This window comes from Calidris pugnax, unplaced genomic scaffold (genome assembly GCF_001431845.1).
Source record: "Calidris pugnax isolate Ruff unplaced genomic scaffold, ASM143184v1 scaffold32, whole genome shotgun sequence".
Classification (NCBI taxonomy): domain Eukaryota; kingdom Metazoa; phylum Chordata; class Aves; order Charadriiformes; family Scolopacidae; genus Calidris; species Calidris pugnax.
The window spans coordinates 1,417,512-1,445,048 of NW_015090783.1; the positions used below are offsets into that span (position 1 = coordinate 1,417,512).

At 45.8% G+C, this 27,537-nt stretch overlaps 1 protein-coding gene across 1 annotated transcript in view; it reads right to left on the reverse strand.

Moving 5' to 3' along the window:
* SETD1B (SET domain containing 1B) overlaps positions 1-27,537 on the reverse strand; it is a 53,603-nt gene that overhangs the window by 13,394 nt on the left and 12,672 nt on the right. The window contains exons 6-11 of the mRNA XM_014960982.1: positions 8,306-9,082; positions 4,110-4,280; positions 3,022-3,109; positions 1,888-2,105; positions 1,485-1,629; positions 283-747 (exon numbers count right to left, since the gene is read on the reverse strand). Coding sequence (XP_014816468.1) covers positions 283-747; positions 1,485-1,629; positions 1,888-2,105; positions 3,022-3,109; positions 4,110-4,280; positions 8,306-9,082 — 1,864 coding nt within the window. The remainder of the gene's footprint in view (positions 1-282; positions 748-1,484; positions 1,630-1,887; positions 2,106-3,021; positions 3,110-4,109; positions 4,281-8,305; positions 9,083-27,537) is intronic.

Sequence of the window (27,537 nt, forward strand, 5' to 3'; positions counted from 1 at the left end):
AACTGTTCAGTTCCTGTAGGACACTAACTAAACTGGCCCAGGATAAGATTCTGGATACAATAACCACAGTATTTTTAGTAGCAGATGGCTTGTGTAGAGCTCCTTACTAGGAAGGAAAGTTCAGCACAGATCTCTTTCCCTGAACAGATAACCCCTAGCCTGGAGCCAAGACTGGAGCAAGAAACAGGACAAGGGAAATACAAACCCATACATATTGGATGCTCTGAGAATACTGTACTTGGAAATGTGGTAAAAAATGCCAAGCCACAAGGAAGGGCATACCTGGCCTACAGATGGGAGACAGCGCAAGTTTTGTCTCCTGGTCTCTTTCCATAACCAATTGTTTCAGTGTTTCAGCAGCAATAGATGCCTCTGGGACTTCACCACATTCACTTTCTCCTGCCTTGATTTCTTCCATGCCTTCATCTTTCACTGCCAAAGCTGGCTCTGTGAGTTCCAAGCCCGTTGTATCCATGTAGTCATCCACAGGATACAACTCCAAAATAGTCTCCCTCTCATCATCAGGAATCTCATGACCAGCAGGTTCATGCTCTGTCTCAGCAACCATGGCTTCTCTGTCTTGATCTTCAGCCACCTCTTCCTCCTCTTCCTCTTCCTCCTCCTCCTCCTCTTCATCTTCATCCTCATCTTCATCATCCGAGTCCGAACTCGACTCGAATTCAGAGGAGTCCTCACTTTCATCGGATGATTCAACTTCAGCCTTGGAAGACGAGGGACTTGCTACATCTACAAGAGGAACAAATTTCCATTAGTTCTGCTTTCTAACTTCATTAAACAATCAGCCCTTTATTACAGGAGCAAATATCACTTCTACACTGTAACAGCGTGGAAACAGCATCAATAGCAGTCTGTGGGTTTGAAGGAGTCACCTCCCAATTTGCTTATTTTTGCAGAGATTTATAAACCATGTATTTGAATGCTTACAACAATCACCATACAATAGGAAGTTCCATGAGCAGCAGAGACAGCGCTGACTGACACCTTGCCCACGTGGGTCTCTTGGTGGACTGCATTTTTACTAGGGTTGTAGTTTCTGCTGCCTTCACACACAGCTTTATAATGTGGAAACTACCCTTCCAGAGCAGGAATTGACTGATATGACAGAAAGTTATTAGTGGTTAAATCACCCCTGTTTGAAATCTGGTTCCTTCTACTCCCAGCCACACATTTCATAAAAAAAGCATAAACTTAGCTGGTTTTAAGACCTCTGCCCCTCCATCAAGTTGGTCTGAGATCAGGCAGGGGTTGGAGAGCTATTGCAAAGGGTCCCACAGACTGAGGGATCATGGAAGCCTCACAGGTAACAATTAAAAATACCTGAATGCATTATCTTGTATAAACCCACCCTTCAGTGAAAGAAGGTGCACAAACAAAAAAAGTCAGCTCACAAGTAAGCTCACAGCAAAAGGGAGACCACACCTGATCCAAAAGCTATGCTTGCTGTTTCTGCTGGAACTGCTTACCCTCCTCGGAGTCCTGCTCCTCCTCCTTGTCACTCGTGTCTATGCCTGTCTCTTCATCATCATCATCTTCATCCTCGTCATCATCTTCATCCTCATCTTCATCCTCATCATCATCTTCATCCTCATCATCCTCCTCCTCTTCCTCCTTTGCAAGAAAGCATTGCCAAAAATGAACAGTGTCTGACTCTGAGACCTGGCTGTCACTGTAGTAACCACCAGTGACTCTCAGGGACACTGATTAGAGAATCTGAGGAGGGAATAACCTTGTAGAGGTTCTCTTAGGACAGACCCTAACAGGGGTGCTCACCTTCTAAAGAAGGTAACTTTGTCACCTGGAATTACGAGGCCCTCTTTTAACGACAGCATTCAAAACTGCAATGACAGTTGCAACAAACCAACACACCTTGCCAGGTGCTGCTTTCACCAAGCTTCCCTCTTCTTCCTGCTCCTCTTCCTTCTCTGAGGAGGACTCTTCCTCTTTCCCTGACGTCTCATCTCCCTCTTCTCCCTCACTGTCGAGCTCCAGTGGCCTTGCTGGTCGCCGCCTCAGCCCCACTGCTTCTGCATCCTTCTTTGACAGGTCAGATGTTGTATCGGAAGCATCCCTGTCCCTCTCTGACTCTGGTGACCAAAAACAAGGAGGAAATTGCCATCAAATACCTTGCAAGGGAGGGAAAGAGTTTACTATGTAATGGAAAGTTTTTCTTTGGGAAGATCAAAGTTAGGAGCAATGTGCCCATGTGGTGTGAGAGTGGCCAGGCTTACAGGGGACTACTTTCACAGTAAAAGTGAGGGTGAGACTGGGTGCAGGGTGTTGAAATGGCAAGGATAACAAAATGGGGCTGGCCAAAGCTGACAAGCTACTGGCAGAGCAGCTAGGAGACATGGCAGAACTGAGGTAAGAACAGGTAAGCCCAATTTAATGCCTTTTTGTTTTATTTAAGTGCTTTACAAAACCCTGCTTCTGTACTTCAACTTCAAAACTAGTTGTTAACCTGAATCAACTTTATGACACAACTAACTTGAACCCACTTATTTATGCAAAACAAAGGGGATTCAAAACTTTGCCTTATCTCTACTCTTCCCTCCTTCCAGGAAAAAAAACATTAAAATATTTTCAAATAGATTTTTCTGGCAAAGAACTTTGCTCTGGTTTTAAAAATCAAACACAGGGCAAACTGTCTCTTAGATGCTTTTTGCCACAACATACCCAGTGAGCTGCAAGCATGCCCCTGGAACAGCCCATGAACTCATCTGAGCTCCCTCTACTGGGAGTCCTGCATCAGCAGAACTAAAATAAGATTATGAGCTATTCATAAAATGGGGTCTTAAATTTCCCGCCAGTGAATTTAAGATAACCAAATCCAGAAGAGACATCTCCCAGCTGATCAGAGCTTTGTGAGAGGAAGGGTTTTGGCTCAGATCCTTGACTCCGTGTCTAACTGCAAGTGAGCACACTGCTGTGAAGTTTAAAAGAATGCAGCTTGCATGTGGTCTGCATCTGCTCTTCAGTTTCAAACAAATGTGCTTTGCAAACCTTCATCTTCATCATCGACAGAAGTGGAAGGCCGGATTCTCTTCTGATCCCCTGCTGAGGCAGCTTCAGGTGGCTCCTTTCTTTTCACCTGAACAAAGGACACAATTAGCATTTCTAAAAGTTTAGAAACAGCAGAAATCAACTTCTTAAGCAAATTGCTACTGCTTTTCTTTGCAATTGTGACTTACACCCAGAAACCAAGGGCCACTTCCCCAGCTCTTGATCCCTTTATTTGCTTGCAAACAGAATTTCACTGTGAATGAAATTCTACCCCTTCAATTTGCATCCAAACACGATGGGTACTGGCATGGTGCATGTCATCACCAGGTACTTTGAAGATGACAGAGAAAACTCTTGACAAATCCATGTGTCGGAGACGTAGCAGAACAGAAAGAGACCCCATAACATCTTAAAAAACCTCAGAGCAAGTTTTACTCTAAATGAAGACTGCAGAATCTCTCATACCAAACCTTTACTTGCACCTTCTGTGCATTCAAAATCCTAATTTTATGGAAGACCTCTACCCTGCCCTAGCCCACACTTCTTTTAAGACGCTTTCCATTTTTTATGCAAATGCTTTTTAAAATAGGTGACCCTGTGCTTGCAGGTTGGATTCTGTAAACTCACATGAGGCAGAGAACACTTTTAACCAACCTTCAGGTGAGATTCAGCTGCCAAACTGCAAGACATTCTAAGCAAAGAAGTAACTGTGTAAAGCACTATAAGCATAAGCATACTTTTATAATCACGCTGAAACACTGTGTCCTGAAGATGGGCAAATGTCCTATTTACCTTGCAGAGCAGGTAAATTCACAGACAATTCACACAAGTGGTAGATGAAAACGCAGAGCAGGGAGATCCATTACAGACAATTCACACAAGTGGTAGATGAAAAGCTAACGCTGGGAAGGAGGATCCTTGCTCTTACAGTGTACTGGTGGGTTACGAGTGATGCTGTCAGAAGCAACTGCATAAGTGAACACAGAGCGGGGCTCTGTAGGGCTTTGGGGCACAAACCTAGAGGAGTCTGTCCTCCTAATGCTCCTTTAGGGAATGTTAGCATAATGAAAACCAATCTTGGTTTTTACCTTGAAGGATGGCAACCGGATGGCCCCTCGTAACCCAATGCCCAAGCCGATTCCCTCATATCCCAGGCCTTCTCCTTTGTTCCAGTTCTCCAAAAGACAAGATGCGATTCGATCCTTCGGCTTTGGTTTTTCCTCCAGCTCTCCTCCAGACTTCACTGGAGTGAGAGATGCCTGCAACAGAGAAAGCACACTTGAGAGACAAAGTTTCCTAGGAAGCACACAAACTCTGCAAAGTTGGGAAGATCTTTCTTCTTTTTAGTGTAAGGCAGAACATAGTGAGTCAAAAATCACGCACATCCCTGTGTACGCTTAGCAACCACAACCCAAGTCCACAAAAACTGTCAGAAGGTCCCAGGAAAATCAAAATGTTTAGGCAAAACACCTAAGGGTCTACAATACAAGGTAACTACACACAAAGCCTCATCTCTGCTCAGCCACAACAAAGCCCTTTTCACCAGAGCTGAGGTGTGAAGGAAGAGCAGGAATTCAAGCCTCTGCAGCTGTGGAGAGGTGGACGAGCCGGGGAGAGCATCACACACGGGGATACCACGCTCCTCTTGAGCAAAGGGCACGGGAGGTAACGTCCACGTGCATCAGCCAGGGGCGTAACACCGTCTAAAAGTCGGTTTCTCTTACAGACAATAACAGAGCTAATTTGCCGAAGCTGGCTGTAATCACCGAAGAGGAAGTGTAAGCTCAGCTCTCCTGCTAATAAGGGACAAGACTAATGGGAATATCCAGCAGAGAATCCAGGCGGCAGCACTCCACAGCCAGGGATGGCTGATTATTCCTGGCACTCTGCTTAATGCATCTTACTCAGGATTTCAAACCTAAACCCACCACTAGATTTGGGAACTGGGAAAAGCTTTTCCCCAGCTCAGGCAGACAAGCTCTGCCTCCCCTAGCAACATACTCCTCAGCAGCTTTCACCCCATATGTTTTCCATCCTGCCTGACCTAGGACACCAGCTTTGCTCTTGAACTTTCCCACCCTTTACCTATGGCATGATACTTCTTGGAGTCAATCAGCTGCCCAAGTTGATTCCTTTGATGGAATACAGTGGACAAAAAACAGAGAGAAAAGAGAAACCGAGGCATGAGAGGTGACAAGTGTGTTGCCTTCTTGTGCATTGTTGAAGGTTCAGGGGCTGCCAACAGCACTGTGTAGATATTTGCTGTCCTATTGAACTTGAACATTGTCAGTCACTCAAGGGAAAAAAGAAACCCACAAGGCTTCCTGCTCTTACACTTGGAGAAGACCAGGGAGACAGCGGACCAAAGACAGACAGTCCTACTGTAGGAACTGGCATACGGTGGAGCTCACGCGCTTCCAAGATGAGCTTTGATCTCGCCTGTGAAATAACAGGAGTGCTGCTGCAGCTGATGGTCCAAGGATAGGAGATATTAAAAGATACCATCTCTCCCTACGAATCTGCCTGATTTATTTCTAAAGAAAAAAAGATGTAAACAAGCACATATGTTGTCTTATTTATATTTCCAAACCTCTGAAAATAATATCATTTCTTTCACTACTGTCAATCAGTAAGGAAAAACATGAGGAGCTCCAATTAAAACCATTATGAAGGAGGAAATGGGGATGCAAGGCCTGTTTTGGAGGGTCATTTCAGCTCGAACAGCACCTGGACGTCTTGGTCCATTCTAGAAAAATCAGTGTGATGGCAAAGTACACGGGGAACTGACCTCCTGCCACCACAGAGCCCTGTCAGCTCATCCTCACACGGGCGTAAAGACACCAGCAACAGGAAGGTACAGTTTAAGCTGAATATTCATGTTTTGTTTTCCTTTGGCAAAGGCAGGCAGCTTATTATGACTGAGAAGGAATCCTGTCCCGCACCAGGGGGTGCCCAGTCCTAGGAGAAACGAGGCTCTGAAACCCATGTGATTTTTCTGCATGTGGCAGTAACACAGGGCCTGGCAGAGGCTTCTCCAGGCGGTGCCCTGAAGCAGCAATGGTTCTGGCATTTCTGTGCCTGAACAGAAAGCACAAGTGTTTTTCCATGCTGCAATTTCATATTTTCAATTAGGTTGCTCACATCCAACATAACCTGTGGCAAGGACTGTGGCAAGCTGCTGCGGTACAGTCAGCTTCCCCTCCCAAAGCGGGTTACAAATTCCAGGTGAGGGAGGAACATGCTAAATCCAGCCATAGGTCGGGATACAAAGGAGCCCAAGCAGCCGCCTGAAGACCTGCCTCGACTTGCTTCTGCTTCTTTGCTGCAGATGTCTGCTTTAAAACAATTTCTTGGGTGCTCCGGTTGCTGCTTTTGCAACTATTTGCTGGATCTGTTTTTCTCACTGCCCTGGAAACTCCACCAAAATTGTCAGCACATGCTCGCTGGTAGGAGGCAGAAGCTCTGAGCATTAGTCAGGAGGAGAGGGACCGGGTTTCTCGCCGCACGTCACGGCAGCCAGCTCAAAGCCAGAGCAAATTACACTGTCATAAAACAGCTGTTAACCAGCAGCATCACCAACCTCTCTGGAAAGCCAAGGAGCTCTCCCAGGCGCTAGAGTTAACACACAACCGGCTTAAAAGGCAGGTGGTGAAGGTACTGCTCTGAAAATGAGCATATGAAACAGGAGATGTATCTGCAGGTTGTGGTGTTGGGTTTGGTTTGTTGGTTTTTTTTACAATAATTTACTGTAATACTAATTTTGAGGCTTGCATGAACCTTTCTATAGTGTTAGCTTTTTTTTTTGGTAGAGACAAATTCACCACATATAGATCACAGAGCTGGTCGCTGGCTGAGGTACACTTTAAATTGGCTGAGAAAGGATGAGACGATTCATGCAAAGCTGTTTTCTTAACTAATCCCTGGAACTCCTCATCTATTTGGCCAATGTTCAGCTTTTGAGTTAATTGCTGCTGCGTACATACGCTGGGGAGGTGGGAGGAGCACAGAGAACTGGAAATACCCAAGGATCTCATCACACAAAGTGGGGAACACAAAATAGCAGCTTGGTGGTTTCACACGCTCCTGTTGTGTATCTGACTTTAGTTTTTTTGGAGCTAAAGTTCAGCTCCCTCTTAGATGCAAGAAGCACTTGCACATTTGTCCTGATCTGAGGGTGATTTCCTCCTGCAAACCCCTTCCTGGAGGCAGACTACCAAAAAAAAATAAAAATCAGCTAAACTTTTCAAATTTCAGGACCAGGAACTACTGCACTAAGGCGGGAAAAAAGGAAGGGGGAAAAAGGAAAGGAGTGTGTGTGGGGTGCGGTGTGATGTAGCAATGCCCTTCCTCAGGGACACCTGTGTAAAGACATCACAGTCCTCCAAAACACAGTTGGAAAAACAGCTCGTGGGTGCATCCTGCTGAGATGCACTGAACAGCCATGCAGGTGGGTTACACCAGTGCACTGCCCAAGCTGAACACACTCTCAGAGAGTCCTGCAAAGCAAAAGCTGTGCTTAGTCCCTCACACAGAAAGGGCTGCCTTGAGGTGACCCCAGCTGGAGGCGATGAGGAGGAGATCCACCCCAAAGCAGAAGGATGACACTAACAACTAAAGACTTTTTTTGCCAAGAAAGGTTGGATCAGATGATCCCTGACGTCCCTTCCAACCTAGTATTTTATGATTCTTCCTCAGGCTCACATTCAAATCAGCGGGACGGTGTGAGACAGAGCAGCAGTTCACTCCTAAGTGAGCATTTATGGCTCCACACATGCTCAGGGTACCGCACAGGGTACCTCCATCGATGACTAGGAAGGACTGAAATTCCCAGCCTGTTTGTTCTGATGGCAAAGCAGCACGAAATGCCTGCATATATGGAGTGACACCATGGAAATAAGCCAGGGTTAATACTCAGGTGCTAACCTGTCCCAAGGCAGGTGCCTGTAGCGATGGAGCATCTTCCAGCTATTTGTGGGCTGAGACCTGCTGCTGCCAGCACACACTCCTGCTGCCTGCCCCAGCATGAAGACCAGCCCCGTGGGGAGGCACGGAGGCAGATAAGTGACAGGGACATGCATTCCTCCCATTTAATTTCAGCAGCCTCAAGCAATGTGGTTTCTCACAGTAAAAGCCATTCCATGGCTTTATTTTTTGCTTCTGTTTTAGTTGCCATAAAATTTTAGGGTTGTGGGGTCTTTTCAAAGGCAGTTCCAGATCCCTGCTTACCCACAAGCACTATGAACAGTTCTCCCCAGGACCCAGCACAGAGTATGTGAAAGCCTACCTTTGCCAGACGTTCCTTCTTGTCCCACCAGTCATCAAATGCCCGAAACGCTACCACTTCAACCATCTTCCGGTTCAGGTCCCTTTTCATGATAGCCTTTAGTTCCTTCACTATGACCAGGAGGACTCCATCCACAGTGGCTTTGTGGGGATCTTCCTTCTTTGGCTCATAACCCGGTGGTGGAACTGAGGGGTCAAACTTGGGCAGTGGTGGCCATTGCTGTCCACGACCAAGAGCTGCTCCCATCGAGAAAGGGCGGTAGGGTGGAAGATTCACAAACTGCATCCGGCCCGTCATGAAAGGCGGATACTGGTATGTGTTTTGTGCCTGCATCATGCGGCTCAGCATCTGAGTTTGCATCTGGAAGGACATTGGCATGCCACCCCACTGGTTGCCCAAGACACTTATCATATCCACTTGCATGACAGGGAACATGCCAGGATGGAACGGGGGAAGCGGAGGCAAGATATGAGGTGGAGGGACCCCAGGGGGGGCAGGGAGCGGAGGCGGGGGGACGGTGACGGCGGGGTGAGTTGGTGGAGGTGGTGGAGGTAACGGCGGAGGCATCGGGAAGCCTGGCTGCGGAGGCGGTGGAGGAGGAGGAGGAAGAGGAGGGAATCCTGGTGGCGGCATGGGGGGAATTGACGGGGCCATCACGGCTGTGTTGCTGACGGAGGAGTTCACCACAATGGTTTTGGCACATTCCGCACTGGTGATGGGCGCAGGGTTGGTCTCGTCGTCAGAGATTTCCATGTCCTCCCCTGAAGAATGCTGACCCTGCGACAAAAGAGAGAGAAAAGGTGAGGAGCACATTCCTTTTACATTAAATACCACAGCGCTGGCTGCTTCAAACAAAAGCTAAGTTTAACACACGTTTTAATTGGGAACGGAGAAAAGCGAGCGATGCTCTGAAAAGACAGGGCCCATTGAGCAGCTGGTGCCTATTGAAGCTTTTCTCTTCCATGTCAGACCTCAGGAAACAGAGAGGTAAAAGCTTTCTAAAAGAGCATTAGGACCAACTGAACAAAACCCTCAGCTTCTACAGAATAGGAGGAATTGCTCCCGTGCTCAGCGAAATACACACAATCCAAATGTCTTTCACTGCAAGATACATTATCTCTTATTTGCATCTAATACTGACAGGTACATTACACCATGAGGTTTTATTTCTTAGTTTTTACCGTGAATAAAAATTTACCCTGTTTTTTTAATTATAAACCCTGGTTCATTTGCTGTCAACTCTTACCCTCTAATTGTGGGAAGACAATACTTCCACACGGTTGCTGCTACTAAAAGTTGTCTTGACTAGACCACAGCAATTCACATGGGAAAAAAGAACGCCAAACCTGCTTAAATTGCCTTTAAAAATCAGACTCATAAATGCTAGGATTCAAAGACATAGCATACGTCATGTTATTGGGCAAAAGGAATACTTTACGAGCCACAAGAAATAGAGTTATATAAAATGCTAAAACGATGTCCCACCTCCACAGTCAAAGGGATGGAAACTGGACTAAAACAGAGGGTGCCTGCACGCTCAGAAGTCTCAAAGCTGCCTGATTAGGTCTCGTAAGAAAAGCCTCATGAGCTAGCTCCATCCTCAACAGCAAATGGTCACACCTGCATGCTATGTTCTACAGACATTTCAGTCCTGAAGGTGTCAACAGCATAAGGAAACCACAACTATGACTGTCACCTCCCTCAGGCACTGTTAAAACAAATCCTGATAAGAAATACAGCAACCAAATATTGCTGGAAGACACGTCCAAGACACTGGCAGTTTATCTAGGAAACACGAATGGGGCTGACCTTTTACTGGCAGGATGTCAGCAAAGACAAGACAGGGGCCCAACAACCTTCTCCAAAACTATTTTTCCCATTCTTCCTTTTTTTTTTTCCAACTGAAATCATCAAAACCCACCACTCTTGTGACAGCAAACGTCCCTTGGCTATTTTCAGGACTGAAAAGCAGAAGTAGTCACCACAACCTCCCAGACTCTCTACAAGCACGACTGGCCTGCCTCCTTCGAACGACTTACCAAGCACTTCCTTCCTCACAACAGCTTTGCACAAAAAAAAGCCAGACAAACAGTTTGCATGTTGCCACCAGCTGATCTAAATAAAGAGCATCCCCATGTTCACCAGTGCAGACCGAGCACAGCAGTGATGCTCTACCTCCACTGGAGCTCTCCTGCCTGCCCTGGATGCCGCGGGCTCTAGCCCAGCTGAGGCAGTAAGAGATCATGATCAAGTGGTCTTTAAGTGCCTCTCTCTATCTCAATCCTGGCAAGAGTTTTGGAACCTGCTGCCTGTTTTCAGCCAAATTTGACTAAAGATCCCAAAGATGTTTACTTCTTCCATGTTTCATGCCAGCAGGAGCCTCTTCTGTCTGCTCTCCTACTAGTCTCCCCAGTCTGAAAGAAAAGAGCAGCAGAGCTCAGCCCTTATCAGACACTGGAGAATCCGCGCTGGGGAGAGCTGCTGGGAAGCAGGCTTTGTTGGCAGTTCTCATCCTGAAGCTGCTCTGATTTGATTTTTCACCTGTGAATTTTGCACAAGGGTAAGGGAACAAAAGCAAGAGCAGCTGAGTCGATGACTCCGCTATGAACTGTATCAATACGAAGATGAGTAACCACAACTATCCAAATCAAACTAAAATGCTTCATGTTTTTATCAAAGGTCATCTCTGCTACAGCAGCTACCACCAGAGAGCAGGCTGAGCACAACGCTTGCAACAGCAGCTTTGCAAATCCTCCTGTCCTAGCACCTCCCCTCGCCCTGGCTTCCCCGCATTCCTCTGCTGCGGCACGAACCCAGGGGCTCACACACCGCACGGTCACCCTCAAAAAGCCACTTCACTGATCTGAAGATGCCCAGCCCCTCAGCTCAACAAGGAGACCACCGTTTACCCCCACAGAAGGATGGAAAGCACAAGCCTTGGCAAACCCCGCAGCGAGAGCTATCGACCCCGTGCTAATGATAACGGAGAAGGGACGCTCCTGTAGTTGCCGAGTTGCTTTAGTGCATTTGTATGTGCAGGGAGAGACTCCGAGGGCTCTTCTGTAAACTCTGAAATGAACAGCTCAAAAAGGAGAAGCAGAAATAATAACTCATTGCACTTGAGTCTTTCCAGAGCCAAATTGTATCATCTCCTCCTTGAGCGGTCCGCATCTGGCTAACATTTCTAAGTGGGTCTCACACCCTGCATCCTCTCCCCAGCTGCTCTATTGCAGTCACGTCCCACGCCAAGGATGCTGGGGAATGAAAGGACATTCTACAGTTTCAACGACTGCAGCTCCAGTGAAAGGGGCAGAGGAAGAGCAAAGATGACGACTGTGGCAGGTGTAAACAAGTTTCCTGTGAAACAGACTCCGTTTTTCAGTAAATGAACACAAAAGGCACTGTTAAAAGCACTGGCTCCAATTGCAAAAGCTGGATGATGCGAAAGGTCAGCGTTGGATAGGAAGCCAGGAGTGTTCAGGCTACCAAAGACACACCAAAATCAGCTTCGTATTCACATTCATCACATTTGATGGGGTATGGAGGAACATCACCCCATGAAGCCCCAGTGGAACACTGGCACCAGGCTCCTGTGCCCCCCAGACACAAATTCTCCCTGATCCCCAGTCACTCCTGCAGGATCCTGCACCCCCCAGTGCCACCCAACACCAGTCTGAGTCACCATTCAAGACTGGTCCCTGCTGAGCACACCCCACCAGTCCCAAAGTGCCTCCCCGACCAACACATCTTCCCCTCCTGGAGCACCACCAGCCCAGAGCAGCCCATCTCAGCCAGTCCTGCCACAGCAGACCCATGTGCTCCTGCCCATCACCTACAGCCCACTCCCACCCTCACCAGCCCTTTCCTCAGCCTCAGTACCAAAAAATCCTGCCTGATAAATAAGGTTCGTTTTCTCTCTCGAAGGAAATATCAGATAGAAGCAGCTGATCCTGAAATTGCAGAGAGGAGGCAGGACTAGCCAGGCTATTTTCTCTCTTGAAGAAAAAGCTGATCCTGAAATTGCAGAGAGGAGGCAGGACTAGCCAGGCTCCATGTTGTAGTGCACAGCAGCTTTCTTCATTCATACATGCATTTATTTTTACTTAAGCTGAAATTAGAACTGCTAAAGCAATAGCTAGCATTTTTGGAAGACTGAAAGATTACTTTTTTTTTTTTATTCTTCTGGTGCTCAGATGGGTCTGGAGGAAGGAACAACAGATTCCCTGCTTCCTACAATGTTGGGCTGACAACTCACCTGCACTCGCACAGTGAACACAGTCTGTGCTCCAATTTTATCCCAAGCAAGATGGAAAGGGAAGGAGAAAAAGATTAAGCAGCAGGGAGAAGAAGATCAAAAAAGGAGGGGAGGGGGGGGAAGAATACAGAAGGTTAGGAAAGAGGTCAAACCAGAAGAAGATCTTCTACAAGGAAGTCTCTTTAAGGAAAGTTAAGAGGAATGAATATTTAAAGCAGATGAGCAGTTACAGTAAAGTTGTATCTAAGGGTGGAAAACACAGGCACCAATTGAGTGAGAGAAATCAAAGTACAGGAGGAAAAAACAAGGGAAGACATGGAAAAATCTTTTGTTATATGGATTTCCTTTCATTCACCTGTCTGAACCTGGACTTACCGTGGTTGCTACCAAATACCTGCCAAGGTAGAGCTAAAAAGTAGCTACACTGTCCTCCCGAAGAAATCAGCTTGTAGCTGGCCTCCCTCTTTGCTCTCACATGGGGAAAAAAGTGAGCTGGTATGCGGCACACGTACTGCTGTGAGCATGTCACAGCCATCACTGCCAAAAAAATTGTGTCAATCAGTCCTGGAGCTCACCTGCACATTTCTGAAGGCATCTGGTACAATGCCTCCCGAAAACCTCCCTTCAGCCCACTGAGAGAAAAGCCATTTCCAACTAAATTAATTTGTGCTGCCATCTTTACTTTACATTAATTAAATTAAGAGTTAGCAAAACAGGTATTTAATTATACGCACGACACATTTTTCCAAAGGTGTTTTAATGATGCAAATTTGTTGGGAGAGATTCACGTCAGCATCACTGGTTATAAATGGCCTCGTTCATTGTTCACCCAAAATGCAAACTGCCACCTTTAATATCGGCAGAGTGTGTTTTAGCACAGGCAGAGCCTCTCGAGTTCAGTGGAGGGAATATCCCACGATCTCACTCCTGGATCAGCCTGAATAGTGACAGGGTGGAGAGCCACTGCATGCAGGGTATTGGTCTTATCTCAGAACAATACCCAGCGTTTAGCAAGCAAATGTTCATACCTACAGAAAAAAAAGAAGCTACCTCCTAATATTTGCATGCAGAATTGGCAGTTTCCAAATGTGAAGAGGCTGTTCTCTCCCCGACCCAGAGGAGCACTGACACTGCAGCAGTGATTGGGAGCTTCATGGTACGTGCTGTTAGGTACCTTTCCCAGGGGCAGAGGAACTTCACATGCTTTCATTTCTTTTAAAAAGGCCATCTGATAAAGAATTTACTCAGAATTTCAGAACGCATTTTGAATACCATCAGCTCAGGGTTAACTTCATTTAAATATTCTGCTGGGTACCAAGTAACTTATGTCTGAGGTAGGGAACTTACATCAGTGAAAGTAGCAACTACTCTGACATAGCCTGGCTGGTCTCTGGTGCATCAAAATAACGAAATGCAGGATCAATGGCACTCAGCATGATGCAAGGTCATTAGCTTTAATGAAATGAAGCATCCCATGCTTGCAAGAAGTAGCAAACCCTTAAGCTTGCTGCAACTTGCAGAAACCAAACAGAACAAAAAATTCAGTCTTTAAGCTGTAAAACTTCAAAACCTCTGCATTTAAATACTGAAAAGTTTTGCCATTTAAAATGTCAAGAAGCAGCTTTTCAATAAAGCTAGAACTAAAATCAGAAGTGGCTCTGGGACAAAAAGTTTTCACAACCTGGTCAAACAGTCATCACTTGTTTTTGGATTAAGTCCACCCAAGGATCTAAAAAATTCACAAGTAAGCAAGACTCACCCTTTAGCCTTACAAAAAGAGTAGGGAAAAAAAATCCTTCAGAGGTGAGGGAGAGAGACAAGTGACCAAACCAGGTCACACAGCAAGTTGCTGATGGAGTCAAGAATAGACTCCAGGTCCCTCAAACTTCCTATTCCTCATCTCCGGCTGCCTCCTTGCGCCAGCCTCACACCGTGCTCCTCACTGCCCACGCTCTGCCTTTGGAAAGGGCCCTAATGCAATATGCTGTGATCCCAGGGTGAAAACAGCCCATGTTCTCTAACACACAACTCTCTCTTCCCAGACTCTTTCGGCAGAACACATTAAAGAGAACGAGACATTTCAAACCCACCACGTTTCTTACAACATCATCTAGAACAAAAAGGAAGCCTGAGGATTCAAACCCGCAGCTCAGCTCCTTCCTCAAAGATACAATTTCAATGAAAAACTCCTTTAAAAAAAAATACAAGCCCATTCAGATTTGGCCCAGAGAACTCCACCATTCACTTTGCTAACAGAGTGAAATACCTCTCGCTGTCCAAAATCTACATACCGAAGCCCAGCAAGGGTTTCAGAGAATATTGCTTTGTTCATTTTTAATCTGCTTTTAGCTAGAGAAGACCTGCAGGTTGCACACATTCTTGGAAAAGCACATCAAGAGGAGCCGTGCCTCCAAACTGCCCTCTTTGCTCACTGGGAGTGCGACACTCGGGCACGATGACATGGCAGAGGGATCACACTAAGCATTCACACCTCATGGTGTCAGGTGTGAACAAGAGAGACTCAGCACCGTATTTACAATACGTACAAATATTTTTACTTTGTTAACCATAATTATAGCTCTCCCTCTGAAACAACACACACAAGGGTGGTACTTGGTATCACAGTGGTGCATGGGAGGGCAGACCTACTCAAGGTGGTTTGCCAGCCGTTTAGCTACAGCAGCAAAAAAACACACAGCAAACAGCTGCCTTCACCTTCCTGGGTGAGCTTTCAAGCCTGTTCAGATAACTGTGCCACCACCAGCGCCCGTGGTGGCTCTCCTCGGTCAGCACACCACCACTGCAGCCTGGATCTACGCTGAAGGTTGTTTACTGCCTCCTCCCCGGACGCCCTGGGTTGGTTAGTCACGTCTTTCAACCTCCTTTGGGCAGCTAAGAGAGCACCCGTCCTCCCGCTGCTGTCACAGAGCACGATTACAATCACGGCAGGTTTTAATTGGGACAAAGGCAGCTTTCAGGTGTATTTGCACCATAATAAAATGCCCAGCTCAGGAACAGGCAAATGGAAAGATTAACACGTTACGGATCAGTGATTATAAATATCTTCAGCAACATGTATTTCTATCTCAAGAACAGAAGACTGCAAGATTTTTATATAACTATGTATTTATACAGCACTTTGCAAATCTAACTCACAGGAGATGGTTGGAAATGAAGCAGAGCAGAACACAGACAGATCAGGCTGATGGTCTCTCCTCTGTGTCCCACAAAAAGGGGCACCAAAAAGGCTGCAATGAAGCTGGGATTTCTTGCAGAACAAGACACAATACTTGGGTATTTTAGTTTCTTTATTATCAATTGCTAAAGTATCTCTCACTATTTGAAAAAGAGAATTCAAGCTCTATGACATGACAATATCCTACCTGACACACACACCGTCTTGGCTCAACTTGTGTTTTGGTCTGGTGCTTATTTGCAGTGCTTCTTTGGCACGGACAATCCTCCCCACACCTACAGGGCTGCGCAACAAGTCAAACTAGTGACAATAATATTCAAGTGCTTGCTCATTGTAAACAAACAGCACTGTAAACACCAGCCTAACTTAGGCCGCTTTCTTTTCTTCTTCTAATGCCAAGAGGGAACTTTAAGACGATACCTGAAACCACAGAAGGATAGAGGGAGAATTCCCCAGAAGTCCCTGTCAGTCCCAGAACAGGGGGACGGGGGTGAGAAAAAGCCACTACGGTGCTTGTTTGTGTCTCGCAATGTTCTGCCTCAGGTGCTGGTCCCTAATTAGACCGTCCTCGCACATGGGGAGATGCCACAAGTTGGGATTTGGAAGCATGCGAGGAAGCAGCTCACCTGGGCTTTCAGTGGATGGCAGGAAGGACTCTCAAGTAGGGAAGCACTTGCAGCTGACGCTTACAAGGGGAAAAGGTCTCCTCGCTCACTTTCAGTGTTTCCTGGCACTAGAAACATAAGTAAATCGACTTGTGTTCTGAGGACAGAGGGAGAGCTGGAAGGCTGCCCAATGATCCATGCCATCATTAGAAAATCTAGTGAATTAAGATGACAAAATGAGCTAAAATGACTCCTTTACAATGGGCAGAACTGCCAAAGACAGTATCCCAGACTCATGCAAATCTGCACCACCAGTTTCCTGCAGGCTCTCATACACATCAAGCATCTGAGATGGGTCTCCACACTTTGCGGGACCATTTCAGACTCCAGAGGGGATTGTCTTCTGCCTTCTCCACCCTGAACAGTGGAATAACATCAATGTCTCCAAGGAAAGGAACGGAACAGTAGCTTAAATCAGTACCTTCCCAAAACAAAGCCCCCAGTGTGACACGGGGCATGAAAGGTCCACAAAAAAAAACCAAACCCAAAACCAGGAGAAAATAAGTGCAACAGTTGAGCAGGAGGGGTTCAGGCTATTTTTAATTGACTGTACATAGAAGCTCTCATGGCTATATGAAACAACATATGGATTCTTCTTTCCAAAAGTTGAGATGGATCCTGGAGTAAGAAACACTCACTTAAGCAGCTTCTAAGGATCTCCATGAGGTTAAAAACTTCTTTTATTTAGCAATGGACCCAGAGAAGGATAGAAAACTCTACGCGAAGCAAAGAGGATGGAGATGGGAAGCAAATGCAGTGCGATTAGTGGCCTGAGGTAACCAGATCTTCACTGATCCAAAAACAAGACAACTTGAGAAATGTGATCCCAAGGGGAGAAGACTCAACCAGGATTCAGTACTTTCAAAAATCCCTTCTCTTGGCAAGTGTTCCGGTTTGAGCAACACAGGATTAATTTCTCTTTCAGTAATTGTACTTTTCAGTAAGGTTTCTTCTAATGCTTGGGAAAACTGCAATTTCAGAAGACTCTCACCTCTGCATTTGTGAAAATATTTACTTTATAGCCAGCTATGGTATGTGGGTTTCAGGGTCTCGGTTTTCAAGTTAGCCAGGTGCGGGCATGAGGAGGAAAGAGACTCAGGCACCCAAGCTGGCCAACAGGGTTATTTCATACCATGAACGTCACATTCAATATAAATTAGAAAGTTTGAGTAGGAGTTTCTTCTCTTCTATGATGGCTATGATCCCGAGAAGGGATATTTGGGAAAGCCAGACATTGCCCCTGGGCTTCCAGCATGCAAGAGAGACTCCAGCATCTGAAGGGACAGCCCTAGGAAGAGTGCAGGCTCATGTAACAGCTTTTGGTTCAACATTCATCAACACTGAGACTGGAAGCTTTCAGACCCCCTGACTGCACAGATTTGAGCCGAGACAAACACGACCATACAACTGGCCAGATCACAAAATACAGTGAGAGTATGAGAGACAGGGAGTCACTGGCCCCCAGCCCAAGATCAGGGATGCCTGGGTAGCCCATGCGTGCCCCAATGTGAAACTTGCCTGGACAGTCGCCCCTTCTGCATTATGTGAACAAATCCGAACTGGCAGGGCGAATGTGTGCCAATTCAGGGGCTGCGTCATGCGGCCATAGTGTTTTTCATCACGTATGAAACACCCTAAAATTGGATTTACCATCACATGGAACCATGGCCTTTTCCCTCAAGTCTTAAGTAGATCTTATTAACGGGAAAAAAAAGATTTCTTTATGGGGGCAGGAGGAGGTAGGGAAAAGGAAGGAGGAAAAGAGAGAGAGGGGTGTTAACATTGGGGTGCCATGTAACAAGGCAGGCTCTTCCCACAGCAATGGTTGTTCTGGTTTCCCTATTTTAGATGGGGGGAAGGGATAGCTGAAGAGCTATTTGCAATCGAACTTCAAAGGCTTTAGTCGGCTGGGAAGCTAAGTCATGCATAAAAGGATGGTAGAGTGGCAAGAAAATACCCCCTACAGATAAATTAGTCAGGGAATGTTCTCTGCTTCTCCCAAAGACTTTCATACAGCCAGACTGGCTTTACCCAGGTAAAGCCCTTTTCAGACACCAGGTTCAGTGATGCAGAGTCCTGGGAACAAACCAGCCAAATCCAACAGAGAAACTAAACTGTGTCTCTGAAAAAGAACAAGGTGGCAGTAAGCACGCAATGGGCTTCCCTGTCATTTTCTGCCTTCTCAGCTATTGTCAGCAGATTTGATTCTAGGGTTTGTCCACATACAAAAGATGCAGAGTTTGAGGTAGCATCTCCCTCTCTAAATACGCAAAGAAAAGCAAGGAATTTAGGAGAAATCACACAGTATATGGAGAACTCATTCCCCAAATTATTCTGGAATGTTCCATTTTGTTCTTCGTACTGGTGTGCAGAAATGCACCCACTTTTCCAGAGAGCAGAAGGTATTTCACAGTCGAAGATAAAGAAGGGAGCTGGCAATATTAGATCAGAGTCCACCTATAAGTTAAAAAAACGCCAACAAAGTGCAATAACTGAGTTTGCAAAGTACACAGATACTTTACAGTTCAGTGCCAGGCAGGAGCTCACAAGCCATCCCCTGAGCTTACCCTCATACTTAAACCTTAGGTCAAATGGGACCATGAATTCAGTTCTTGCTACCAACAGGCCGATAAGAAAGCAGATAAGCTTGGAAAACAGTCTAGCTTCCCAGCTGATATCAGCTTATTGAAGAATAGGTTGTACACATACTGTATTTAAACAAGTTCTAATCAGCACAACCAGGCCAATTTGATATTCTTCCCTTTTTACGTACTACTACTACACCCTCGAGTATCTGAAATCACATAGCTATTATTGTTACAGCAGCATTTTCAGAGCTCTGTGCACTACGCTCTGCATTTCCAGCGTTGGTAGCAGCTGCAGTTTCCTTTACAAGATCTGGACGGCCACAATACAACCTGCCCAACATTGAGTCTCTTCAGAAGGGAGAGTAGAAACAAAGGAATCAAGGCCTCGAAGGACAATGGGCAAAAGAAAAAATAAAAGAAGAGCTTTTGTTAGATCATTCATAAGTATCATCTTTTAATGCTTTTCTGCTCGCTGTCATCTGCTCTCAGACCCAGGTGCCATTTGTATATCCTGAGGCAGCAGTTCAGATCCTTGCCTTCCTTCTCAAGAGGTATCCCAAATGACAAGCTTGGCTTCTCCTTCTCCTCTCCAAAAGTTGAGCTATTCTTACCCTGAATTTCTAGGGTGCAGCCCTGATCTGTTCATGAAGCTGGGAAGCAAAAAGGCCCAACTGTTTTTGGCACTTGCAAGAAAACACAGGAGCCTGTAGCCCACAGCCAATGGAGGTAGCCCATAACAGCCCTTTCCAAACACGTATAGCTTTTACTCTCCAAAAATCATGGAACAAGCAAAGGGAAAGACTTAAAAGTCTTGATTTTTATGTAAACCTTTCTTTTTCTTGAACACTTTTGCTGAGATTTCGTGAGCCGTCCACTGCTGACCTGGGAGGTCACTCAGACTTAGCACTAATCTCCTCCCAGCAGCTCTCCTCTATCCCAGTACCAACTATTTAAGAAGAAATAAGAAAGTATGAAAGAGGGAACATAGTGTTAATAAGGTCTTTAGGACCTTGTTATCATCTTGACTGCAGTCACAGTGGCAACACAGTATGGTTTCAAATAAGAAAACTTGTGGCCTTCTGTTGTGGAGACAGCCAGTATCACCATCCCAAGATAGGACAAACAGGACATCTGCTCTGTTTCTGAAATTCCCAACAAAACTGCTGTAGACGAGACAGTTCAGCCAGTCCATTTGATCTTGACAAAAAGCATCTAACCACTTTGGGTGAAGCCCCCACTGCAGGTGGTATAAGTGCTCCAGGCCTGCTGGGACAGAGCAGCAGAGAATCCACCCTGAGGAACCAGAGGCTCAAGAGACAAAAACTTCTAACTCAGCGTGGCCAGGCTGTGAGCCCTTTGCAGCAGTGACCACAAATGATGATTGGCACCCTACTGAGTTTAGCAGGCTCCACTCATTTTCTGAGCGTTGCCACACAAGCTAACAAGTCCTTCCCAGCAAAGTGCTGTAGATGCGTTAAAACCCAGCTAGACCACAGGACACGCTTCACTCCAAGCAGCCTATTTCAAGCAGCTAAAGGGGCTGAGTAGAGATGTTCTTCCTCAAAAGTAAGGGTGAGGCCAGCAAGAAACAGTTCCCCTTTGGTAACATTTCTCTTCTCTTACACATCTTGTCTCTGAAGGCATCTTGAATTTTTCACTGCTTTATTTCCTGCTTAGATTTTCCTTCTCTTCCTGTACTCTGATTTAACTAAGTGCAGGCAGAGGAGAGAATCAAGGCCACCACCTCAAGTACACAACATATTCATTAAAACATTAAAAATCTTCCTCATTCTGAACCAAAACCTAAAGCAATATTAAGACAGAAATACCTTCAAGTTGTCCATCTCCAAAACCTGCTCAGTGAGGGAAAGGCAACTTTTTCCCCATACCACCCCTCTCGGGTGGTAGAAACATAACCCTTGTGGCTGCCAACTGTTGACTGATCCCTTAAAAACAATCTCCGTGCAGGATATGATATTTCTCATGGTCTTCTAGAAGATATCAAACTTTTGCTATTAAACTATCCCCACTATATGCAAAATAAATTGTGTAACTACAACTGTTCTAAATTACCAGAATGGAAATACCCCACAGCTGGGCTGCATTCCCACTGCCATTTGTGCAGGCATAAAATATTCAAAAAAGAGACAAGAGGTAAAGTATGCTGATTTCCCCACCTGTCCCCTAATTAGCAAGCAGGAGGTTTAAAACAAACACATGGAAACACTTTTCACCTAGAGCAAAATTCAGCTGTGCACCTCATTGCCACAGGATACTGCAAACACTCAGAAGTGCAGATGGGTTTAAAAACAGATGAGGTGTTTGTGGAAGACAGGTCCACCAGCAACTACTGAACAAGACCATGTCCTAGTCTGCCGGTCATGATTAGCAGAGGGACCCCAGGGGAACACAACTGCACACAGCCCTGCTGCTGCTGGGTTTTTTCATGGCACAAACTGCTCTGACCTCCTACTGAAGGTCTTTCAGTAACCTAGAAGAAATAACCCCCAACAACACAAGCAACCAAGGAAGGATAAAGATGTGCTTTTTCCTTGCTTACCCATGACTTAGTCTAAAGTCTCTTTCTGTTCTCTCTTGCAGCAAAGCCATAATCAAGATCTACCACAGGTGACCACTCAAGAGGAAGGGCTGCGTGCCCACAGGCAGCAGCCAGTGCCAGGCGACCCATGCTCTGCTCCTCAGACTGACCACCCCAGCCCTCAGACCTCTTTCAGGCCTCCCCATGTCGGTGACACTTATTTTACTCACTTCCTTAATACTTGCTTTAAAGAGCTTTGCTAAAATGGTCAAGATGAGAGCAAAGCCCTACAGAAGCACACGGCAGTACAGCATCTCCACAGCCCATACTTTGCAGTCATGTCTAAACCACTCTCAATCTTATTTTTATTTCTTAAAGCAGCTTTCCCATTAGATTGGTTCATTAGTCTGAAGTTACATACAGAGATACACAGCCAGCTGTGTGCAGCCATGCCAAAAGGCACTGCAGCCTTGTGCCACAGCCCTTTTGTAGCACACACATCCCAGAAATGAGCCAAGACGAAGTCATGCAACAAGATTTCCTCAAGCTGAAGTCTGAGCGTCCAACCCAGCAGGGATCACAGCTTATTTCTGGTGTCTTGCAGCCAGGCTGGGTGCTCCCTGCATGATGCCAGCTCCTGAGGAATTTAAAAGCAACCCCAGCATCAGTTCTCCATCCTCCATCAGGGCTCTGCTGGGGCCAGGCTGCCCTTCACCACCAAATCCACACCACCTTCCTGCTTGCTTGGAATATACCTCAGGTTTGGAAAACCATCTGCTGTTACCACTCTTTTGATGTAATTTGGGAGATACATCCCACCTCACATTGTATTAAGAAGCAAATAAATTCATCGAGATCCCCTTGTCAAAATGCATCCTTTTGCACGTCTCCATGGCATATATTCAACCACAGATTGCCCTTTCATGTTTTACTGTAATTTGAACAATTTTATGCAGTACTAAGGATTTTCATCTTTTCCAAGTAATTTTTTTTTTCCTGGACAATAGCAAAATGCTTGTAGCACCATGATAACAGTTGCTCACATTTATCCGCAACCTTCAAAGACAATATTTCAATTATCTGCACTGGAAACTCTCAGCCACATCTGCTGACCAAAACGTCATGTTTGGCAATGGTTTAGCAACAGGGACTGGAATGGGAAACTGTCCCCAGAGCTACACACCAACATTAAACCAGCTTCTACTATATCACCGAAATATATCTTTTTTTGTTTTGCCTGGGACACACAAGGCATCAGAAATAACAAGCTCCCTTGGGAGATGGGAAACCTGGAAGGAAGCCACCTACTTCAGCAATCCCTCCCCAGGCTCCAGAGGGAAAGTCTTCCCCATGTGTGTGCAATGCACGTAAATCATGCACAGCCGGGGCACACACCACTTGGACATCAGCACAAAAATACACTGCTTGCTGTGACACACAGCTCTTCTTGGGAAAAAAATGGATATAAGAAAGTGTCTCTTGCTCCACACCATCCACAAAAGCAGCACAGATCTGATTCCTTGATCAGGACAGCAAAGGGCTGTTTCAACCCCAGGAAAAATAAAACCCAGTCCTTCACACCACCAACCTGTACCATCCTCTGCCCTCTTCTTCCTAAGGCTCCATGCCATTGCACTTGTTGAAACAGGGAATTTGGGCAGCAGTGAGCCTGAGGACATCCCACCTTGAATGCCTGAAGGTACAGGCAAGGAAGAAAGGAAAAGGGGAAGGACTGGACCCTGGTGAGACCATCTCTGCTTCTCCTCTTCACCATACTCTAAGCATTTTTCCTAACGATCTCCCTGCGTTATTGGAGAGAGTCATATGACTCCCTGACTTATGCAGAAGGAGATATTGGGCAAAACACAGGTGAGCTGGTCAAAGGTGTGTGATAAATTGCACTTAGGACACAGTTATCAACTCTAAATAAATACACATAAATACACCACAAACCACACAATTCAGAGCAGCCAGCAAATGCAAAAATCCACTAAGAAGTGCCTAAGTCGAAACACTCAAGTCCCAACAAGTGAAAATTGGAATTTCTGCTACAGCTGCCTGACCCTTTTGCAACCAAACCTCCAAACCATAAGAACTGGTGCCAGCTTCGAGTTCAAGGAGCAGTTTCACTTCCTCCCCTTGCCGTGCCTGTGCAGCACTCACACTGCCCTCTATGCAAAGAGCGATTGCCGAGGCTCAAGCCACGAACAACTTCCTTTACTCAAACTGCTCCCGAAGCAACACTTTTGCAACGCCTGGAGGAGTGAACTTATTCCAACCCGGGGAGAAATTAGAAACCCCAATTTGCCGTCTTGCTATTTTATATGCACCTTGACATCATCAGGCCTGCCTGCACCGCTGGAACCTTGTGAAAGCAGCCACTGGCTTCATTTTAGCACAAAGCAAATAAAAAACATTTTAAATGACTTTTTTAAAAAAATTTTTTTTTAATACTTTGGTTGTAGGAGTTGAAAAATTTGAGCAACCTTTTTCTTGTGATGAATGAGCATTTCCAAAAGCAAGCACTGCACTTTCATGATAAAGCCCCAGACAGCTCTAAGATGCCTGGGTCAAAGGAGCCCTCATGGGCAGGTACGTGACGCACACAGTTAACGAACTCAGGGGTTTCGTTTTGAGTTTTGCCCCATCTTCACTAGGTACAAACAAGTACCCCAAACTGAAAATTAAAATTAATAGAAGGGGGGTGGCTTGAGGGACTCAAAATTGATGCATACAGGAAAAAAAAACGTTCTACTGGTGAACTGCATCTATTTAGAGGACTCCAGGAAAGGCAACAGCCAGCAGAAATTTGAATAAGCGCTCGTCTGTTAAGTGCTCTGTGTCAGACACAGACACATATAGAACACAGCGGCTGCTCCGTCTTCTTCAAAATCAGACCCAGAAATTAGTGCTCTTCTGGTGGCTGCCAGCACAATATGTTAACAGCAATTATTTTCTCAATATTTCTACTGATTACCTAACACACTGGCACATTTTCTCAGTGTCACTGCATGTTGCAACACACGCTGCCATCCACTAACTTGTCTGCATTCCCTTGGTCACTTTTCACAACCATCAGATGCGAAATGCAACCAGAATGATAATGGGTTGGAGAAACTGCAAGGAAAATGTGTCAGTTTCAATGTGAGGCCTCACAGCTGCATTTATGACATCTGAACATTCCATGTCGTCACTGCTAAAACCTGAGTGTTGAAAAGAATAGCAAGAACTCTGTAAGCAGCAAAAGGAAGATGCCAAGAGCTCTCTAACTGTAAATGGTTGGCAGAGCTCAGACCTGCAAACATTATTCCAATATAAGTTATATGCTGTGGTTCAACATTCTAATTTGGATCTAAGTTTCCAGCGCAGCAAAGCATCTATAGATTACATAAACACAAATTAAGCAGTGCTCTACATATTAACAAGCAGTTCAATTATACATACCCAGTCCACCAGGAACTGAAAATTTACAGAAAGTCACTGGTGGCAAAACAGAGAATGAACTGAGCTAGTGGCAAGAGTATAATCAGCAACAGTGATTTATAAACAGGGATGGCAATGTCATTTCTATTAGGTATGCAAAATGCAAAAGCCTCAAAGTCTTGGCCCGATATGAGAGAGTGAAAGAACCACTCAGCCTCCCAACCACAGCCTGCTTTCTATTTTTCAGTTACACTCCAGAGCATTTCACCATTTCTAGCTCTCTCACCAACAAGAGGCATGTTCTCTTGTTCTACTGAAGTTGTTAGGTATCCAAAAAACGTAAGCCATAAAGAGCCAAATATTTTTCTGTTCAGGTTTTGTCCCCCCATGAGCATACATGTATGAGGGGTTGCATCAGCAGGAACACCAGGTGAATCCTATGCAATTCTGCTCTGAAAAAGTGACTGTAAAAATTGACACCGTGCTTGTTACCTCTCACTGCTTCCTATATTAAACACACTTAGCTGGTCAAGCCTTCTGCTCTGCTAACCCCCAGCCTTGTGAGCTTATGAGCACTCCAAGAACTAAACAGGAGCCAAATACAAAAAGTCAAAAGTGAAATACAGCTTAGCAAACACGAACAGTCTTCTCTACTTTGTATAAATTTTTGCAGGAGCAGCAGGTTGTCATGTGGGAAATTAAACAGATGTACAAGGAAACAGTCCCTGCCTGTGGTCGTCCAGTATCAGCTCTGAAAAAAAACGAAGATAACAATAGCTTGCATTTTCTCTACTTCAGGAGCCAGGACATCCTTACCTTGGCCAGGTTATATAGGAACTGACCCTTAGTCCTGAGTATCCCCAGGAGGATGTAGGGCTGCACCTCTGCCCCAGGATGCTCACTTCTCTGGATGCAGAGGCTGAACAGATCTCAGCTCTCAAAAGGGTCCAGTGTAGCGTCACATTTAAATCACCTTTTGAGGGATTTGTGTGCTGCCTTTCTTTTCTGAACAAGCTTAAACAGCACAAGATCCCCTGAAGTCCCTGTGGCTTCTCGCTGCCACTGTGCCTGGGTCAAGAAGGGCAGAACTGAACCCACAGTTTAAGCAGCTTGCTCTCATTTTAATTTCACAGGTTTAGCACGGCTGGTGTAATTCACATATAAAACCACAGCAGTCATCCAAATCTTTGCTGCCTGGGCATTGGCTGGCTACATTTCTGGAAATTCATGGTCATAACATATACCTATTTTTCGAGTTTCCATTAGGAACCGGTTCTGTCAGGCATGATCGCATTCGCAAGAGCTCAGGAGGCAGGAAAATTTGAAAAAGTGTTTATGAGACTGGGCATAAATCACAGCTCTCAGGTTTTTCTCCCTTCTTCAATTAAAAAAAAATGCATTCAGAACAACCATTCCACACATCTACTCCCCCCATCTCCCTCCAGAAATGATGAATCCCACTCTAGCTGTAAATTGGATCCCAGGTGTACCCATATATATTATACATACATAACAGCTACTTATGGGCATAAGGGCTCTTGCACAGTTACTGTGGAAACCAAGGTATCAGATTTCCTGGCTCTTAAGACTCTACCTTCTCAACCTTAATGTGCATTTACCTTGAATAAATCACTTCTGCGCTCTCCAGCCCAGAAACATCCCTCAGTTAAGCACATTTGGGTTCATCTTTAGGAGGCTCCATCTAACCCACTGTCACCGTCCCAGCAACAGAGTGCTGCCTCTGACCCCACACAACCCACAGATGGGAGCAGGGGACAGGAGGAGAGAGGATCCTTCTGCAGGCAGAGATGGACGCACGTCTTCAGAGCACAGCTCCATAGGGCATCGGTCGCTCCTGGGGCAACTGCTGCAGGTTCTGTTGGCAGAGGAACCCTCTGCAGCTCCTCTCCTGCCTGGACAGCATCGGGGCACTGCTTTCTCTCACAGGCACTCGTGACAACTGAAGGTAGAACTTGGTTCTGTAGGAAAGGGGTATCATTCACCAGCTACTGAAACACAGCCTGGTCTGGATAGGGATGGAGCAGCTCAAGACACGATGTAGTGTCTTGAGAAGAATGTCATCACATCCTGCTACGGCTCCAGAGGGACAACGTGACACTTCAACATAAATTTCTTCCAGTTCTGGCTGCGACCACACAAGAACCCAAAGATACTTCAATGAGAAGTGCAAATTCAGCCCAGATGTAACCTCAGGGACTTCAGCAGAGCTCCCTGTAGGGCTGAGCCTGACCCACCTCATCTATGTGTAAGCGCAGCTCAGAAATTCTGCCTGAGCAACTGCAAAAGAATCTGTGGCACACGCACAGGGCTGTCAATGTGCTGTCCTCTAAGAGGCACCTCAGCATCCAGCACAGTATTAACAACATTCAAAGCAGCTGAGGGAGATGCTGAGGGGTGCTGGTGACAGTAATGGCCTTTGGGGTCTGCTGTGCACTGTGCGACTTCCAAGTTTGCTCCACAAACCATTTGCTAAAATTCACAACAAAAGAACTGCTCTCACCTAATTCATGTTTCAGGACCTTTATTTTCGTGATTATCTTTGGCA